We start from the raw sequence: 20,120 nt of genomic DNA on the forward strand, positions 1-20,120 counted from the left end.
CTTTAGGCCAGCATATACTACCATCAATATGATCAAATGAGACAGCATACATGAGAGCGCTTTGTAAACTGTTCAGGACTTTACAAATGCGACATGATGATGACTGTCATCTTTGCAGAACAGCAGATGCAGAAACCACGAAAGACACAAGTCTTCTATGCCCACATTTAATATTCTAACAAAAGTATTCTACTCAGGGCCAAGTCCTGAGAGCCACTAGGAAAACCTGAGGGATTAAGGAAATTCAGATGGTATGATTACTAAAACATAACAAATTGGGTCTATAGAGCCCCATTTATTTTGTTTTTTTTTTCCCCCAAGTTAATGACAAATAGAACTAGAAGTTATAGCTTTAAATAGTTTGTGTTTTGTAATATGCTCAAGGACACAGAAACTTGAGACCTGGTATAAGAACAAACCATTTAGTATTACTATAAAGACTAATCACTGACTTGCACTCAGTGAAGCACTGCTTCTGCATTTCACCCTGAAGAACACTAAAGGCAGGGTCTCTGCCTTAACTGCCAAATCTGGGAGATTCCGAACTCACACAATAAAGCCCTTCATCAACTGCCCCTCCTGCCCTCATCCGGTCCAGCCTTGCCTTAGTCTTCAACCATGCTTCGTACACAGTACTCGTAAGGGTCTGAAGGCCATATTGCTTCAGGAAGTAAAACGCCCTTCTCTCTCTACTGCTAATTAATTAATAGTCATCCCTTCCTTCAGATCAAATGGAAAACTCATATTGCTAAGGCTCTCTAGGGCCATCCCACCCTATATTGGTCCCTACTTCATTTATCACCCCCCCAAGGATTTAATGTACACTTGTGTCCTAGAGTATCATGTTCTTATAAGTGTGTGTCTTTAGATTTCCCAAGGCAGAACTGAAACTTCCTATCTCTGTAGCAGCTCTTATAAATGCACACCAAGAACCTCTTAGGAGGGTCTAGCAGGAGAGTGTGGCTATTCACATTCCTGGACAGAAGACTGGTCGTCCTCCATCTAGGCAGGTCACTGCCTTTAGAGCATAGATGCCCACAGAGTGGTGCAGTAGAAGGGGATGCTTGCCTACTTATCCAGATGAACTAAATTAACCCCCAAAACCAGGAAGGTACCAACTCAAGGCCAGAGGGCCCTTACACTCCTTTACAGCAGTGGTTCTCAGGGCTGGTCACACACTGGAATCCCCTGGTGATCTTTTTAAAAAGTACACCAATGCCCAGGCCCTAACACTAGACTCTTCGACTCAATTGGCCTAGGGTGAAGTTTTGGCATATATACACATATATATATATTTTTAAGTTTATCCAGGTGATTCTAATGTACAGCCAGGATTGAGAATCACTGCATCACAGCAAGTGAAATAATACAGAAGCTATACAATATTCTGACAGAAAGCAGTAACATGGACAAACAACTGAAAGACCTTCATAGAAACTTGGTGACACCAACCTGAGCAATGGTATTAATTACATCATTATGAAGAAAAGGTGTCAGTATTCAAGACGTGGATTATTATGCTTAAATGGCTAAGCAAGTATTTAGCAAAGAAAAGGTGGCAGGATATACACCATAATTAGCAATAACACTCCAACTCATAGACAAGACCCACCACCACCATTTTCAGTGAGATCAGCCCATAAATCTCAAAGCCATAGAGTTCTGCTCTTCCCAGTAGCAAAAACCCAAGAGAAATTTCCTACTTGGTTTAACCACCACTATAAAAGTAATTCACAATCTGTTAGAGCTAAGAGAGCTTAGATCATCTAATCAATATTCAAACTGAGGCAAGTTTTTGAAAATGTTAAGTATGCATACTAATCATAAAAAAAGATTTAACATCGTTTTTTAATTCTCTTGAAATTATAAATTACATTTCCATGAGTAAAAAGTGGAACTGAAGAGATGTGCCTAGCAAAAGGAAACACTGGAATTGCTTCATTATAATCTACTTTGCTGAAAATATCAATAAATGCAATTAGAAAATTTACTTGTTAATGGAATATTAATAATAAATAATATTTCTTAGAAATTTAGAGGCTTTGAGGGACTAGGAATAGCAGAAAGAAAAGGTAAATCAAGAAAAAAAATCTGCCTTCTCTCCTCCCAGAGACCAGAGAAGCAGAGCTCACCTGGAAGTCATCCTTGACTGCCTGGAGGTCATACACGAAGAACCTCTGACAGTGCGGCAGGAGGAGGGCCAGCAAAAGGGACAGGGTGCTGGGGACCAGTAAGAGACTCTTGGACAGAGGTGCCTTGTCTGGAGGGAAAAAGAAAACCACTTTCAGAAGGATTGTTCCTAAGATTTAAAAAACCACATGGGTGAAAAGCAAGAGAATTCACCTTTTTGAATTAGAATGACAACAAAGTTCACAAACTCTGGAATTTAATTCTTATTAACATATAGTTCAAAACATCTACCTGCAGAGGTAAGTGATCAAAGGGCACTGGAAAACAAGTGGAATTTGCTGGCAGGATCTTCACTGTAAGTTGGCCCTTACATGAGACCAAACCAAGTTTACATCCAGTAACTTCCACAGAATACCTTTTAGAAAATGGTCACCAAAGTATAAAGAAATACACAGAAGAGTATGTTTTCTAGTAAATCGACCAGTTAGCACCTGAGCATGCCCAGGATTCACATACATAAACACATTTATTTAAAAAAAAAATTAAAAAGCAGTTAAAAGTGCTAACATTGCTGACTGCAGCAGCCACTGAGATTTTCCACCATGAGTCCTACTGGAGCCAGAGTCAGTTTTCCATTTGAGAGCCTTGTCTAAATCTTACGCAGCCTTGAAATTACAGCTCAATTTCCCCTTCCCTCCATCAATCTCAATGAACCACTTTAGAGGGGCTTTTCCTCCACTCTGCACCCTTGTTACCAGGCAGGATTTTGAGTAGTCAGAGCTTTGAACCTGTTTTGCCTTCCCAACTACATTAAAGATTCCTGAAGGGACGCCACCTGCCTTTTCTTCTCTATATTGGCCATAAAGCCTGCACAGCCCTTTGCACATATGAAATGTTCAGATCACCAACAGGCAAGACCACAGGAAAGTATCACAGGTGGGGACATTCTCAGATTGTGTGAAGCACACTTTAATCTTATTCATAAGAAATTTCCTGGGAGTGAATTTACTAGTTACAGTTGGTAATGTGGTTATTGCACTTACTTAAGTATATAAAAATAGCCCAACTGTTTCCTCTCTGCTAAGGTCTTACAAATGTCCAAATTGGAACCATCAGGAAAGTGGCTGCATACAGTCTTCATGACCAAGACACAATCAAGGCTCCAGGAAATCTAAAAGCTAACAGAGCTCCCCATCACCCAGACAAGGGAGGTCCCATTGCCTAGTACCTCAAAAGTACAGGAGAGCACTGTGGCTGTGAGCTTGACCAATCTAAATTCTATCTTGAGCAATTTAAGCCTCAGTTTTCCTCACCTGTAAAATGGAGACAAGAGAACCTACCTCAAAAGTGTTATGAGAAGTAAATGAAATAAAGAATGAATACAGGGAAAACTGCTCCTACCACCACAAGCACACCACCTCAGGAAAGCGGGCTTCCTTGGTTAAAGGCAAGCTCCTTCATTATTCTGACAAGACCAAAGATGGAGCAGGGGCGATGCAGGTGCACCTTGAAGGGGCAGCTAGGATCACATTTCCTTCTTCAACTTGGGCTTCCACCTAACCTTGTGAAATGGACCCCATCATTCATTCCTGCTTCTTCCTTGCCAGCTCCTGAACAACTCAACATCCCTGGAGAAAATCACACAGCTGAGCCATAAGATTTCACTGTAGGTTCATGGTCTCAAGTCTCAAACTGACACTCCCCACTGACAAGCAATTCTACTCCTTTTCTCTAGTAAGTCTGCTCTCCAACTTCTTATTTCATACCATTTCCTCCTCTCTTCAAACCTCCCTGCTCCATACTCCCAAGTTGGCTTACATATCACCAAATGAATAAATGAACAATTTGCTTTGGTATTCTCAATCATTCTCTAAAATTAATAAGCACCTACTACAGACCACACGTTACCCTAGGCCCTGGGGTACAGCAGTAAATGATGGACAAAGTCCCTCCTCTTGTGGTACTTACAGTCTAGACAGGAGAGAAAAGACAATACATAAAGCAATGTAAATATGTATTATGTCAGATGGAAAAAAATGCTACAGAAAAATTCAGCGGGGTAAAGATGTGTTACCACCATGGATTTCCTGGTCTCTTTCCAGGCAGATGGTAGGACTGCTACCCACCCATCCCCACCCCTAACTGAAGTTAGGTATGGGAATGTGACTTGCTTTGGCCAAGTCAACATCATAGACATCACTTCCAGGCAGAAACCTAAAGAGCCAGTGAATGGTCTTTCCCTCTGTCAATGCTCAAGGTGGTGCTTATGCTGTCAGCCATATCCCAGAATCGAAGACAATGTGGAGTAGACTCCTAGGGGACTCCCAACTGAGGGATACCATTAGAGAGAAACAAGTCTTGTGGTTTTAGGCCTCTAATATTTTGGAGTTGTCTGCTACTGCAGCATAACTTAGCCTATCCTGGTTATAGGGGAAAACATAGTGCTAGTGGAGAAAGAGGAGTGCCATTTTACATAGGGTGGGTAGAAGGACCTCCGGATAAGTTGAGATTTGAGCAGAGACCTTAGGAAGTGGGCCCTGTAGATATCTGGGGGAAGAGTATTCCTGGTAGAGGAAAAAGCAAGTACAAATGCTTCGAAACAGGAACATGCTCCGTACGATTAAGAAATAGTAAGGCCATGAAGGCAGCTAAAAGCAGAATAAGCACAAGGCAGACACGTAGGATATAATGTCAAAGAAGTGGGAGAGCAAATAGTCTAGACCCTGTAGACCATCATAAGGACTTTAACCTTTCCTCTGAGAGTGACGGGATGCTTTTGGGGGTTTAAATAGAGGAATAACATGATCAGATATGTTTTCAAAGGATCTCTTCGGCTGCTAAATTGAGAAGAGAGTATGGGAAGGCAAGTGTAGAAAAAGGGAAACCAGTTAGGAGGCTATCATGATAATCCAGGCAAGAGATGATGATGGCCTGGACCAGAGTGTTTTAAGGGAAGGTGGTAAGAGTGGTCAGAATTGGGATATGTTTTGAAGGTACAGCAGGCAGAATTTGCTGGCTGACTGGGTGTCAAGTATGGGCAAATGGAGAAGTCAAGAATGACTCCAAAGCTTTTATTCTGAGCAACTCGAAGAACTGTTGCCAGCTGGTAAGATGGAAAATACCATCACCCTTGCCCTTACCATGCCTACAAGATCTGGGCCCATCCTGCAGAATGCTTTCCAACCCCCATCTCTACCCCCACCTGCCAGAGCTCTACCCTCTACACCAGTACTACTCAAAGTAACCAGTCCACAAGCTGTTACCAGTCCACATTGAAGTAAGGAGTTTGTGCCAGATGTGAACCAACACACTGCATCAGTCAGGAAGTCCCGCTATGAAAAAAATTATCTGAACTGAACATGTGCTGTGCTCAAATGTCACCTTATTTATGAATATCCCCTGTCACTCTCTATCCCATTTGTTCTATTTTTTTCACAGCACTTATCAACAACTGACATTAAATAGTGATTCATTTAAATATGATTCAAACTGATTGTAAGACACACCATTATTTTCGGTGTCACTAAAAAAGAAATACTTACAAGTATAATTCTAAGATGTCATCTTAGAATATGTAATGTACATCCCAATTTTAGAAACATTAAAATGTGAAAAAAATGAACTTTGGAAATAAATATGTTTCTTTGTGTATTGTCCATCTCCCCATCCTCAGTTCCCTCAGTCAAATGAGGTTATATGTGTGGGCCCTAATCCAATATGTCCCTATAAGAAAAGGAAGAGACACTAGGGATGCACACATACAGAGGAAAGACCATGTGAACACACAAGAAGATAGCCATTTACAAGCCAAGGAGAGAGGCCTCAGGAGAAACTAAACTTGCCAACATCTTGATCTTGGACTTCCAGCCTCTAGACCTACAAGAAAATAAATTTCTGCTGTTAAAGCCACCCAGTCTGTAATATGTTGTTAGGGCAATCAGTAAGAATTTAGAAGACCTGAAAAACAATATCAATCAATTTGACCTGACTGACATTTATAGAATACTCCACCCAACAACAGCAAATTACACATTTTTTTCAAGTACATATAGAACATTCCCAAAGACAGACCATATTCTGGGCCATAAAACACAACTCAATAAATTTAAAGGAATTAAAATCATAAAGAGTATGTTCTCTGACTACAACAGAATTAAATTAGAAATCAACAGAAAGATAGATGGAAAATCCTACAAATACTTGAAAATTAAACAACATACTTCTAAATAATATCTGGGTCAAAGAGGAAGTCACAAGGAAAATTAGAATATATGTTAAACAGAATGAAAAGTGAAAGTACAACCAAGCAAAACTTGTGAGCTGCAAATAAAGCAGTGCTTAGAGGGCAATTTGTAGCTGTGGGGGATCAGAATTGGCCACCTCAAAATATGTCTCTTTACCGTGATTATTTTCAAGAACAAAATACTCTGAAAGAAACTTTGACCTCCCCCCAATTAACTGCAGAATTTAAGATAAGAGGCCTGTCCCCAGGACAGGCCATCACCATAGATAACTCTGGGTATAGACAGACTGGGAGGGTCCTTGGTAAGCCCATTCTTATCAAAGTTCTGTTTACCAAACATTTACATTTGTAAGGAAAATCTCCATTTGTAAAGGTATCTCCCTCTCTGTACCAGGAAGAAGGGGGGATGACCTCATCTCTAGAAACTTATCAGTGAGGAAGGCAAGGCCTTAAATCTGCACCTTAGTCTTGTTTACTGTGCTTTTGTGGTAATCTCCCATAACTGACTCCCCCCACCCCCAACATCCTCTTTTGTCTTTAGGCTGAAGATAGTATTAAAGATGAGAACCTCTGCCATTTTGTAGAGTTACTCAGTTTCCCTGGTGTCTCCCATGTATACATGTTATAAAGCTTTGTTTGATTTTCTCCTGCTATTCAGTCTCATGTCAATTTAATTCGTAGCCCAGCCAGAAAGGACCCAGAGTGGGTAGAGGATAGTCCTCCTTCCCTTCAAGGCATTAGTTTATATAGGAAAAGGTCTCAAATGATGATGTAAGCTACGAGCTTTAAAAAACAGAAAAAGAAGAGCAAACTAAATCCTAAGCAAGCAGATGGAAAGAAATAATTAAGAGCAGAAATCAATGAAATAGAAAACCAAAACGTAACAGAGAAAAATCAATAAAACTAAAAGCTGGTTCTTTGAGAAGATCAGTAAAACTAATATACCTCTAATAGGACTGACCAGGTAAAAAGAGAAGACACAATTATTAGTATTAGGAATGAAGGAGGGGACATCACTACAGATCCCATAGGCATTAAAAGGATAATAAGGGATCGTACAACATTGTGAAATGTACTTAAAAGCACCACTGGTCTGTACATTTAAAAACAGTTAGAATGGTAAATTTTATGTATGTACTTTATCACAATTAAATAAATAATTTTAAAAGGATAATAAGGGAATATTAGAAACAACTTTTTGCCCATAAATTTGACAACTTAGATGAAATAGACAAATTCCTTGAAAGACACAACCTACTAAAACTCACTCAAAAAGAAATTGATAACTTGAATAGTCCTATAGAAATTAAGAAACTGAATTCATAGTTAAAAGTTTTCCAACAAAGAAAACTCCAGGCCTGATAGTTTCATTGGAGAATTGTACCAAGCACTTAAGGGAAAAAACATACCAATTCTACACAAACTCTTCCATCATATACAAGGGAAGAGAACACTTCCCAACACATTTTATGAAGCCAACACTACACTGATACCAAAATCAGACAACAACATTAAAAGAAAACAAGAGACGAATATCCCTTATAAACATAGATGCAAAATTCTCAATAAAATATTAGCAAATTGAATCCAGCAATACATAAAAAGGGTAGTAGATCATAACCAAGTGAAGATTATACTGGGAATGCAAAGCAAATCAATGTAATTCACCATATCAGTAGAGTAAAGAAAAATGTACTGCATAGTTCTATTCACATCCTGCCCAATTATCTGCTTATTCTATGAAGCCAATTTTGGTCAATTCATGAGGCAAAATGGCCACTTAACTGCTGTGTAGTTAATGATAGGCTATCCCTTCAATCTAATCTTTCCACTAATACTATCCAACATTTATTGAGTGCTTACCAAGTGTGAAGTCCTATACACAGCACTTTATGTCTACTACCTTGCTCCTGACACTCACTCACACCTCAGGGCCTTTACATATGCTACTTCCTCCACCCAAAATGCTCTTCCCACATCCAGCTTATTCTCATCATTCAGTCCTCATTTCAAATAGCATCTCCTCAGAGTGGCTTTCCCTCAAGACTTTATTGCTCTAGGGTACATCATTATGTTTTACTTATTTCATTGCATTTTTCACTATTTGAAATTCTTCATTTACTTCTTTGTCTGTTTCCCTCATCAGAATGTAAACTCTGTGAAAGCAGCGTCCTTGTTTGTCTTGCTCACTGTTTTATTCCCACACCCAGAACAGCACCTGGCACACAGTAGTGTTCAGTTAAGTATCTGGTAAATGAATGAGTTATTGAGATACTACCCACTCCAAATTTATACATATGAGAAAACTGTGACTCAAAGAGTAAGTTACTTGCCCATGATCACAAAATGTCTTAGCCTGAGTTCCACTGAAAGTAAAGGGTGAGACAAAGGCTTGCAGTCAGGTAGTTTATTTTGGAATGTGATCCCAGGGAGCAGGAATGAAGGACACAGGGAGGGAAACAGGGAGAGAGAGTCAATGCAAAGACTCATTAGCAAGTTGGCCACCACTATGAGTGACAGATGGTTCTGACAAGTACTTGATCTTGAAGGATTTTCTAAGAAGACCTGTGAATGTATCTCAGAGCTATCACCCAGGAAAGAAACAGGAAAGCATTTTTATCCATCATCCCTCAATAGTCCAGAATAGCCATAGAAAAGAAGCCCATTGGGAGGAACATAGAAATAAGCTTTACCAAACCAGACCAGCTTACACCAAACGAGACTGTAGAAATAGATGGCATGTGGTGAGGCTAAGCACAATGAAATGCTGTGCAAGAAGAGGTGTCTGATAAAACGGCTAGGGAGTGGCAGAACCAAGTTCAAACCCCAACAATCTGAATACAGACGGTCCCTGACTTACAATGGTTCAACACCTGATTTATCAACTTCACGACAGTGCAAAAGCAACACGTATTCAGTAGAAATCGTACTTCAAATTTTGGATTTGGATCTTTTCTCAGGCTAGCAATATGGGGTATGATCCTCTCTCAGGATGCTGGGCAGCAGCAGCGAGCTGTAGCTCCCAGTCGATCACAAGGGTAAACAACTGCTACACTGACAACCATGCTGTACCCACACAACCACTGTTTTTCATTTCAGTACAGTATTCAATAAATTACATGAGATATTCAGTACTTTATTATAAAATAGGCTTTGTGTTAGATGATTCTGCCCAACTGTAGGCTAACATTAAGTGTTCTGAGCACGTTTAAGATAGGCTAAGCTAAGCTATGGTGTTCGAGATGTTAGGTGTATTAAATGCATTTTCAACTTACCATATTTTCTACTTAACGATGGATTTATCAGGACATAACCCCATCATAAGTTGAGGAAGATCTGTACAAATAAAAAACTGCTTCCTATGCCACACTGCCATAGAACTCCATGGTCCAAAGGGATTTTCCTGCGTGGTGGGTTTTAAGTGAAAGACATACATAGTCACAAACAGCAATAACAGAGATCAAAGTGGTGCCCTGTGTAATGAAAGTAGATGCCATTGTGAATGGAAATATAAAAAGATGGCAGTCTAGGGAGGTTGCAACACAGAGTGGTGGCTACTTACTAAATGCTGAACTTATCAGAAGTTTTTAAAATATATGTAAACCCTCTCTGATCCTCCAAAAGTCTATATGTAGGAATTTAGCCCAAAGTAACTATCATGGATGTTCACAAAGATTTTGCTACAAAGATGCTCAACACAGCATTGTTTATAATAGTGAAAAGACTAGAAACAACATGAATGTCCAGTAGGAAAATGAGTAAATTATGTTCTATCCATAAAATGGAATAGTATTTGATTTTAAGAAGTAGGTTGTAGAAAAATATTTCCTGCCTTGGAAAGATGTTCCTAAACAGTAAGTGCAAAATATCTAGTAGTATTATTATATAATACTTTTTTAAAATAGTACATAAATATATGGGGTTTTCTTAAAGCATCTAACAAAATATTAACAGCGGTAATCTCTGAATGATCTGTTCATGGGAGATTTTAATTTTTTTAATAAAAATCTATTTTAAGAACTAGAAAAAATAATTTTTGTTGAACTAGTTACTAATTCAGTAAAAAGTTTCATTAAATCCGTACACAGAGATAAGGCTAGCCATTAGCAATCTTCTGGCCTCTCTGTGAGTGGAGCCAGGAAGTGGTTCATACGTGAAGAACCCAAGCAATGATCAAATGGAAGAGTAAAAGAAAAGTTACTCCTCTGCAGCATGTCCTTCCACCTTGAAAATAGGGATGTTACAAATTTTGAGAATAACTGACAATGCATTAATCTAAAAGTATTAAATGCAAAACATCTATTGCAAAGATGATATAAAACACCAGAATTTAAGATGTTTCCTTTTAGTCATTCACCTCTACGACGTGATTGAAGTACACAGACATCTCTTTGTGGCAAACAGCAATCAGGCTTTGGTGACTATGTATTATCCTAAAATAATTATTACAGTATATGTGGATTACTTTATGCCAGGAACTGTGCTAAAAAAAGCACTTTCTGTGTAATACCATCTCAGTGAATGCTTATGGTAATCCTGAGGCAGCAATTAGTTATCTGCATGCTCTAGGTGAAAAATAGGCTAAGAAAGGTTTAATAACTTGCCTAAGGTCACAGCTAGTTAGTAGAGCGGCTGAGATTTGAACCCAGTTCTGCCTGACTCTAAACAAAAAAAGTTTTTCTAATATATAACAAGGAAATATGATATCTTTATAATGACAGTTCATGGTCCAAAGGGATTTTCACTATTACTATTTTTAGTACTTCACATGTATCTTTTTGGTTCCTCAAAAAGTTAAACATAGAATTACCACATGACCCAGTAAATTCACTTCTAGATATATACCCTCAAGAGAACTGAAAACAGATGTTCAAACAAAAACCTGAATATTCATAGCAGCATTATGATAACAGCCAAAAAGTGGAAACAACCCAAATGTCCGAATGGATAAACAAAATGTGGTATATCCTTACAAGAGAATATTATTCAGCCATAAAAGGAATGAAGTATTGATACATGCAACAATATGGATGAACCTTGAAAACATTTACTAAGTGAAAGAAGCCAGACACACAAAAAAACACAGATGGCATGATTCCATTTGCAGGAAATGTCCAGAATTAAAAAATCCATAGAGACAGAAAACAGATTAGTGATGGTCATGGGCAGAGAGGAGGAGAGAATGGTGAATGACTACTTAATGGGTACTAGGTTTCTTTTGGGGGTGATAAAACTGTTCTGGAATTAGACAGTAGTTGGTGATGACTGCACAACCATGTGAATGTACTGGAAGTCAGTAATTGTACATGTACAATTTAAAATGCTTAAAATGGTGAATTTTATGTTATGTGAATTTTATGTGAATAAAAATATACATCTTTTACATACTGAAGACACTAACCACAGGTCTTGCAAAGCTGAGCCATGTGGGCTGTTACAGAAGCACTGCAGCTGAAGATAGACGCACAGGGGGAAGAAAAAGGCAGCAACCCAGCAACTCTACCCGTCCCCGTAAGTCAGCCATGTAAAAATACACTCATCAAAAACCCCAGTGTGGTTCACACCCCTGAGAGGAGGGGCAACCATAGCCTACCAGATCGGTTTTCCTATTTCTGACTACTTAACTGTTTGGTAAACTTCTCAGGGTTCCCACAAAAATGAGGTGATTTGGTGTCTCAAGAGTAACTTCCTTAAAGTTTTTCATCAGAAAGGGACTAAACCAAAAATAAGCATGGAAGTCCACAAAAGTGCAGTAACCCGCGCACTGCAAGGGACACTTTCTGCTTCCACCACGATTTATTCTTTGGGCCTGTGAGCTTCCTAGAAGAAACCTGATGAAACTCCTCAAGTTAGGGAGGAGTGAGCGCCTTCTGGTGACCATCTCAACAAAGATTCCCATAAAACTGCCCAGGAATCAAAAGGTCCCGAGTTATTTTTGTGTTACACTCACTTCTCTACGATGTTTAGAACTAGAACGCTGTAAGCCATCCATGAATGTGCTCCTATTCCTAATGCGCCGGGGTGAATTCAGTGACACTGACTGCTCCTCACACAGGTTACCAAACAACTGGGCAGAGCACCTGGCTTGTGAGGGCAGCCAATAAACACTTGTTACTGGACCAATCCTTCTAAAATTTATTAGGAAAATGAAAAGGAGCAAAGGCCTTTTTTTGTTCATTTCTGGAACTTCTTAGCAAGAAGGAGGAGGACTTGCCCTCCAGACACAAAAATGTATTCTATATCGAGAATATTTAGACAGTATGAATTAGGGAGGGAAAAAAAGCATGAGCACTAAAATTTAAAAAGGAAGTTCTAAAACAGAGCTAAGAAGAAAGGTCTGCATGCCGCAGGGAATTGTGTCAGATCTGCCAGTCGTCGACAATGGCATCAGGCACCTATGCTTTTATTTCGGTCCTTCCGCTAAGCTGGACACTGCTCAGATTTATCCTTCTTAGGGAGATTTTTATACAAACATTCAGCCTTTCATTTAGTGTAAAAAGCAGTAATTGTTAAAAGTGCTACTTAGACAAGGAATACAAATATAATGAAATACTAATTTTAAAAGTCAAAAGTAAGAAAATTATGAATGCTACACACAAATATAGGATAAATTATTCAACAGTAAGAACAACTCTGAAAAAGTGCATCAGGAAGCTTGTGGATAGCTCTAGACACATGTAATAAACTGTAAGGGAAAGGAAAAAGTAATTTTAAAAAGAGAAAATATATGGTTACTGGCAAGAAAATCTGTTGTAAATTCAAGTGCATAAGGAGGCCAAGCAGGTATCAGTGAAACATCGAAGCAGATGGTAAAAAGTGCGTGATCAGTGGATTGCTGTCATACAGCCCTGGTGTTGCCAGATCATTGCCTCAAGAGATAAGAGAAATCTGGATTTCTGTCTGAAATATTCCAATTTTAAAATGTTGGAAAGTAACTCTCCTCCTTGCCCCCCCCCCACCACCACCAACACATAGATCAAACAAAACTGGTCTGCCAGTTTTCAGTCTGGCCTGGAGAATCATCACTGAGGTGACTGTCTATCAGACAGCTGCGATTAGAAAGGTATTTCAGACTAGCACCGAATTGAGACTTTCTCTTTGATACAATTAGGACAAAAAAGAACTGAAAAGGGAGTCATTATCTCACTTTTGTTTCAATGGCACTTAATGTTGGGCCTACATCCTGTTTAAACCATGCCCAGTAGTCTAAGTGCCACATGTGCCTGTGTGACAGGTGGGCCGGTCAGCCCTTCCACAAAACCCTGCCCCCAGACACACTCTCTCTCTTTCTTTCTCACACACAGCCATTCATTTGACCACCCCAGCTGGAAAAAAGGCTTTGCACCCAAAATAAAATTCAAGAAACGCTCTCCAAAGAAAGGTGACAATCTGCTTAGGGAGGACACCTAGAAGGTTGGAGGTCTGAGAAAAAGTAGAAAAGAGCTGGAGGCAACTTCAAACTTCCAAAGGAGATGACAGCCTGGGCAACAGGGAATGGTAGGAGGTGGATGGTAAGAAGAAGGGCCGTTTTACTCAGGAGTAAAATTCATAAAAAGAGTCAAGCCCGTCTAACTTTGCTGACTGCAGGAGACTCTCCCCTTCCTTTGCCCCACCACCTGCTCCCCACCTCTGCACTCTATGTGGAAACCAGCCTATTCACACACACCCCACATACTTGAACAGAGCCTACAGTCAGCCCTGCCATTTAAGGTACGGGGCTCTTGGGGACAAAGACCTACCCACAAATAAAGAGGAAACCCACATCAGTTACTGACGAATTCAGTCTTTCACTATATACAAGAATGGCCAAGCGAGCATCCAGAAAGCTCACCACCTGTGTCCTCTACATGAAAAAGTTTACTCCAAGGAGAAAAACAAAGAAGAATCCAAGAAGAAAATGATGTAGGATTCAAGAAAAAGTAGCTGAGTGTGAACTTAAAGTAGTGAAGAAACATCAAAAGAAATTAAGAAACTCCTTGAAGCAGCAGAGGCTTTCTGACTTAGGGCTTTACCTCCTTCTATGACTCCAATCACACACCTTGGTTCCCCAATAAATATATAACCATTAAAATGCAAATATAGCTATTGTTTTGATTTTCTATATTAAAAAAACCCAGTAGACAAAGCACAGAAGGCTTAATTATCATTACAGAACAGACTGTAAACACACACAGCATAAATACATAAATTAGGAATCAGAGTACAGAAGAGGTACAGATGTTGTTGGGCTAATTTCTCATTTTCATAATGGAGTCTACTGATTGTGCCAAAATTGATAAATCAAAAAAATGAGAGATTTTTCCATTATTTAAAATTATAAAGAAAACCATTACAAGGGGTAACCAAACCAAAACTAAAAGATGAAGGAGAGGTTGGAGGTATGCGAATTCCTCCTCTTTCATTGCGGGGAACTATAAACAGAACCAGTAGTTGATAAATCAACACAGGCATAAATACATCATTTAAAGCTATAACAGTAGCTATAATAGTAGAAGCAGCAAAAAAAAAAGGAACTTAAAAGTTGTTACTCCTAGTGAGAATTCATATTATATCCTTATTTAAATTTTTTTTACCATATGCATACATAACTCTTATATTAATTACACACACACACACACACACTGGATTCATAGGGAAAAATAATCTACAAGAATATCCTCCAAACTGTTGCTGAGATTGAGACGAAGGAAAAATTTCACATTTCACTTTCTCTTCTTCTGGGTTGTTTAAATTTGTACCAGTAGTATATATTATCTCCAGAATAGAAGAAATAAGATACAAAAAATGTTAGATGAATATTTAACAGATCTCAGAAGGTCTAGGACTTGATAAGAAAAGAATGAATTTGGCCAAATAAAATTTATGAGCTAATAAATCCCTTTATTTTAATGACTTATTTATGAATGAAAAATTTCATATGAGAAAACTTCATGAATAAAATTAAAAAGCAACTGACAAGTGGTTAAAATATTTGTAACACACACGAAGATAAAAGCTAATACCCTTAAAGAGACTTTACAAATTAAAAAAAAAAAACCTAATAGGTTAAGAGAAAAAAATGGGCAAGTGACATAAACAGTCAAAGCAGTATAAAAAATATACTAAAATGGCCAATAAATATGAAAGGGAAAAAAGTTCACTTTCCAGGCATTCAAAGAAATGCACATTAAGACAACAAAGAAATGCCATTTTTTAATCTCTCAGTTGGCAAAAATTATTTTAAGTTATTGTGCTCAACTGCTACAGGAGTTTGGGGATAAAGACAGGATCCTAAACTGCTGAGAAGTGTAAAGTGCTACAACCTTTCTGGAAGGATGTGGCAACAACGATCAAGGGCTTTAAAATGTTTCTATTCTTTCCTGTAATTCCACATTTGTGATCATTTCTTTAGGATGAAGTCAAAGATGTGATCAATAACCTAGTTATAAAGATGTTCAGCACAACATTGTTTATATGGGAAAATACTGAAGAAAAATATTTTAATATGAAAACAAGTTATATGTAATTAGTATTTTGGTGGTGAACATGATGTAATCTATGCAGAAATAGAAGTATAATGATGTACACCTGAAATTTTTACAATGTTATAAACCAATGTTACTGCAATAAACAAAAAATTAAAAAAAAAAAAAAAAGAAAAGTTATAATCCTTCAAAGTCCTGATTCTGTAGTCTAAGATAATATTGGGGGAGCACAACAAAACATATATTTGAATGCCACCTCTGTATAAAACCATGTACACATATGTGTATGCACGTATACGTACGTGTGTGTCTGAGAGGAAGAATGCATAGCTAGGCGCTTGCATGAAAACATCTATAAGACTGAGCACTCAACTATCAGCAACGGTTATTTAGGTGGGAGAGTAATTATACGGGACTAATCCTTCCTACATTATGTATTTGTGTGATTTTCGAATATTTTGGCAGCAAGCATGTTTCAATGTTGTAGTAAGGCAAAACAAAAACAATGTTAAAAGTCAGCTTTGAACATTCTTAATGACAAAGGGCAAATTCATTTCAGAAGGTTGAAAGAAAAAAGTAGAATACAAAACTGCATACAGGCCCAATTTTGCTTTTAATAATGTTTACAGCCATACATACATACAGGTGAAAAAATTTACACATTGCCACCAATATGTAAACAAGGATCAAGTCTGGGCAGTACAGTGAAACAGAATTTTATGTTTCTTCCCTATATTTTATTTCCCGAATTTTCTATAATGAAAACCATCCCCAATAAGTCTCAGAAATAGAGAGTTAATAAAGTTAAATTTCTTTGTTGCAGGGCCGCTAAGGGTCTTGGAAGTGCTAATTTGCACGGTCAATCTTTAAAAAACAATATGCCAACAACATTAAGGACCTACTTGGCTACAGAATACTTTCCAAATATTAATACTGCACTCTTTCCACTGTATCATGCTACATTCAAGGGACTTAAGTGACATAAGCACTGGAAAATGGCTGAAAACAATGGCAATATAACTTATAGAATCTTAAGAAAAATGTCTGGGAAAGACAATCATGATTTAAATGAAGGTTAAATTATAATTCTCATTTATAATAACAACTTAAATGAGGGTTAAAACTTAAGCAATGAACAGCATGGTGACTACAGGCAATAATACCGTAATGTATACTTGAAATTTGCTGAGAGTGCAAGTGTATCTTAAATGTTTTCACCACAAAAAAAAAAGGATAACTATGTGAGGTGATGGATATATTAATTAGCTTGATTGTAGTAATCATTTCACAATGTACACATACATCATCACATACAACGTAAATATATAAAATTATTTGTCAATTACATCTCAATAAAGCTGTAAAAAATAAAATAAACTGAACAAGTTTGGGTTTAAAAATAAACTTAAAACAATTTTTAATTAAAAAAACACTTAAGGAGCCCCTCAGTGTACCAGTGTTCCACAAAGCACACTTCAAAAATGCTCAAGGGGCCGGCCCAGTGGCATAGCAGTTAAGTTCGCACACTCCGCTTCAGCGGCCAGGGGTTCGCAGGTTCAGATCCTGGGCACACACCTACGCCCCGCTCATCAAGCCATGCTGAGGTGGCGTCCCACGTAGAGCAACTAGAAGGATGCACAACTATGACAAACAACTACTAACTGGGGCTTTGGGAAGAAAAAGAAAAAGAAAAAAGGAGGAAGATCGGCAACAGATGTTAGCTCAGGGCCAATCTTCCTCAAAGAAAAAAATGCTGAAAAATGCTGAAGTAAATTATTTACAAGATATTCTTTATCAAGCTGTACTTATTAATATTCTGTAGAAATGCATTTTTAAAGTAGCTTGATTTAAGGTAGGTTCCACCTTCATTACCGAAACTGATGTTGAGACAAGTTGAGAATGGAGAAAGTTGGAGAAAGAAGACAATAACTTGACTAACAAGGGAAGGGAAGGGAAAAAGAAAAATATGCAAATAAAATTAACTATAGTGCATTAGCTACCACAAAAAGATCCAATTAGGACATAAAACATCTCTACTGAAAGCAAAACTGGATCTTGTTCTGATTTAGGAAGCAAGAGGGAGACCCGTTGATGGAAAGCCACTGGAAGGAATGCAGTGGAGCACAGGAGTCAACAGCTGCAGCGGTCACAAGGGGAGGAATCAGAAGCAACTTGCCAGGACACAGAAACGCAGTTGCTGTTCAGCTGCTAACCGTTCATCATTAGCCTATGAATATCCCAATGGTCAAGAGAGATGTAAATATAAACAAACTTCTTTAAATCTGAAAAGCAGCAGTGTGCATTCGTCCAGAACACAGAATATGGAGCCAGACTGTCTGGGGTCAAATTCCAGTCCTGTCCCTCAGGAGCTGTGTGATCTCGGGAAAGTCACTTAAAGGTCTGTGCCTCAGTTTCCTCATGTGCAAATGGGGAAGAATAATCCTACCCACCTCACTGGCTTGTTCTGAGAAATTTAAATGAGTTACTATCCCTAAACTGCTTACAACAGTGCCTAATAGTAAGTGTTACATAAGTAAAACAAACAATAACCCATACTGATTAGCTGTTGATTGAAAAATTCTAAAAAATTATATAGAGATATGTAGAACTCTCATTTAGATTTTGATTCTTTTTCCCAGATGTTTTTCCTAAGGCTTAGAAGTTATATTGCCACTGCTCCTAGCCATTTTCCTTAAAGGGACTAAACTTGCATCCATTTAGTCCCTTTAATATGGCATGTCATAGTGGAAAGAGCACAGGCTTTGGAGGCAGGCAAACCTGGGTTCAAATCCTTGCTCTTCTATATACTAGCTGTGTAATCTGGAACAAATTATTTTCTGAGCCCCAACACACTCATTTGTGGGGAAAGAAGACTAACAATACCTAGAGTTAATGTGAAAATTAAATGTAATAACTTAAGTAAAGCAATTTTTTCTCCCTTAAATTATTGGTAAAGTTATAAGTACCATCCTCTAGGGTTGGGATTTGGCAGTATGTATCAAAAGTTATAAGATAATACTCTTCATTTAATCTTCTTTCACTTTCAGGAGCATCAAAATTAAGATGCTCTCAGCATTACTACAATAGAAAAAAAGCAGGGAGGCACCAACCTAATTCTGCAAGAACAGCATACTAAGGAAATGCCCACGACAAAGGAGAAAAAGGCAGACTGCAAAAAAGCAGAATACACATACAGCCATTACGATTACATTTTAAGAGTCTGTTGTGTGAAATAAAAGCAAGTTACAAAATAGTATTCAAGTGTGATAAATTTATTTTTAATTATTTGGACACTCATTTTTGCACCAGAAAAAGTATGAAAATAAATCCCAAGATGCCAATAATTGCTATTTTTATTTCTTCCTACTGCTTTTCCACATTTCAGAATTTTCTTTGATGAACATGTATTCATTTTATAATAACAAAATCAGTTCATTTAAAATAAGAACATGTGGGCCAGCCCCGTGGCTTAGCAGTTAAGTGCACACGCTCTGCTACTGGTGGCCCGGGTTTGGATCCCAGGCACGCACCGATGCACCGCTTCTCCAGCCATGCTGAGGCCGCGTCCCACATACAGCAACTAGAAGGCTGTGCAACTATGACATACAACTATCTACTGGGGCTTTGGGGGAAAAAAATAAATAAATAAAAATTATTTAAAAATAATAATAATAAAAATAAAATAAAATAAAATAAGAACATAAATGTGTAGGGAAAGAAAGATGAAGAAAATTAACCAAAATGCTAACAGTGGTTTTTCTCTATCTTCCAAACTTACTATAACTTGGTTAATATTACTTTTAGACTAAAAAGAAACATGGTTTTTAAAAGCATCCTTCCTCAAGTTTATCCTTCTCTAGTTAATACCCGTCTTTCCTTCTCAGCTAAAATTCTTAAATAATTAGTATATTCCTTGAGAGTTTCAAAGATATACTCCCTAATACTTAAGACATGTGGGGAACAGCTTACCCCCAGAGTCAAGCATTAAAGGCAACTATGCAGGGCTTGGGCAACAAAGAATGAAATTAGAGCAGAAATATATAAATTCTCAAGTCAACTTTAGAGAGGCCAGCCAAATGACTTTTGGCCCAGAAAACAGAAACCCAACTAAAACAAGATGGTAAAATTGGTGTTTCCAACAAGGGTTGCTGCATACCAAAGACAGGCTCCACATCAAAACACAGACTTTACAAAAAAATTAAATCAAAAGCAGTCTCATGACTCTTAGACTCCTCTCAGTCTGATTATGAATGTAAAAAGAGTGAGTGGAAGGGTGAGAGTTC

At 38.0% G+C, this 20,120-nt stretch overlaps 1 protein-coding gene across 1 annotated transcript in view; it reads right to left on the reverse strand.

The window, feature by feature from the left end:
- Positions 1-20,120, reverse strand: part of UBAC2 (UBA domain containing 2) — a 166,340-nt gene that overhangs the window by 137,548 nt on the left and 8,672 nt on the right. The window contains exon 2 of the mRNA XM_014781853.2: positions 2,133-2,260. Within this exon, the coding sequence (XP_014637339.2) occupies positions 2,133-2,260 (128 nt within the window). The remainder of the gene's footprint in view (positions 1-2,132; positions 2,261-20,120) is intronic.

The sequence above is a fragment of the Ceratotherium simum genome, chromosome 10 (assembly GCF_057802395.1).
Source record: "Ceratotherium simum simum isolate JZ-2026a chromosome 10, ASM5780239v1, whole genome shotgun sequence".
Classification (NCBI taxonomy): domain Eukaryota; kingdom Metazoa; phylum Chordata; class Mammalia; order Perissodactyla; family Rhinocerotidae; genus Ceratotherium; species Ceratotherium simum.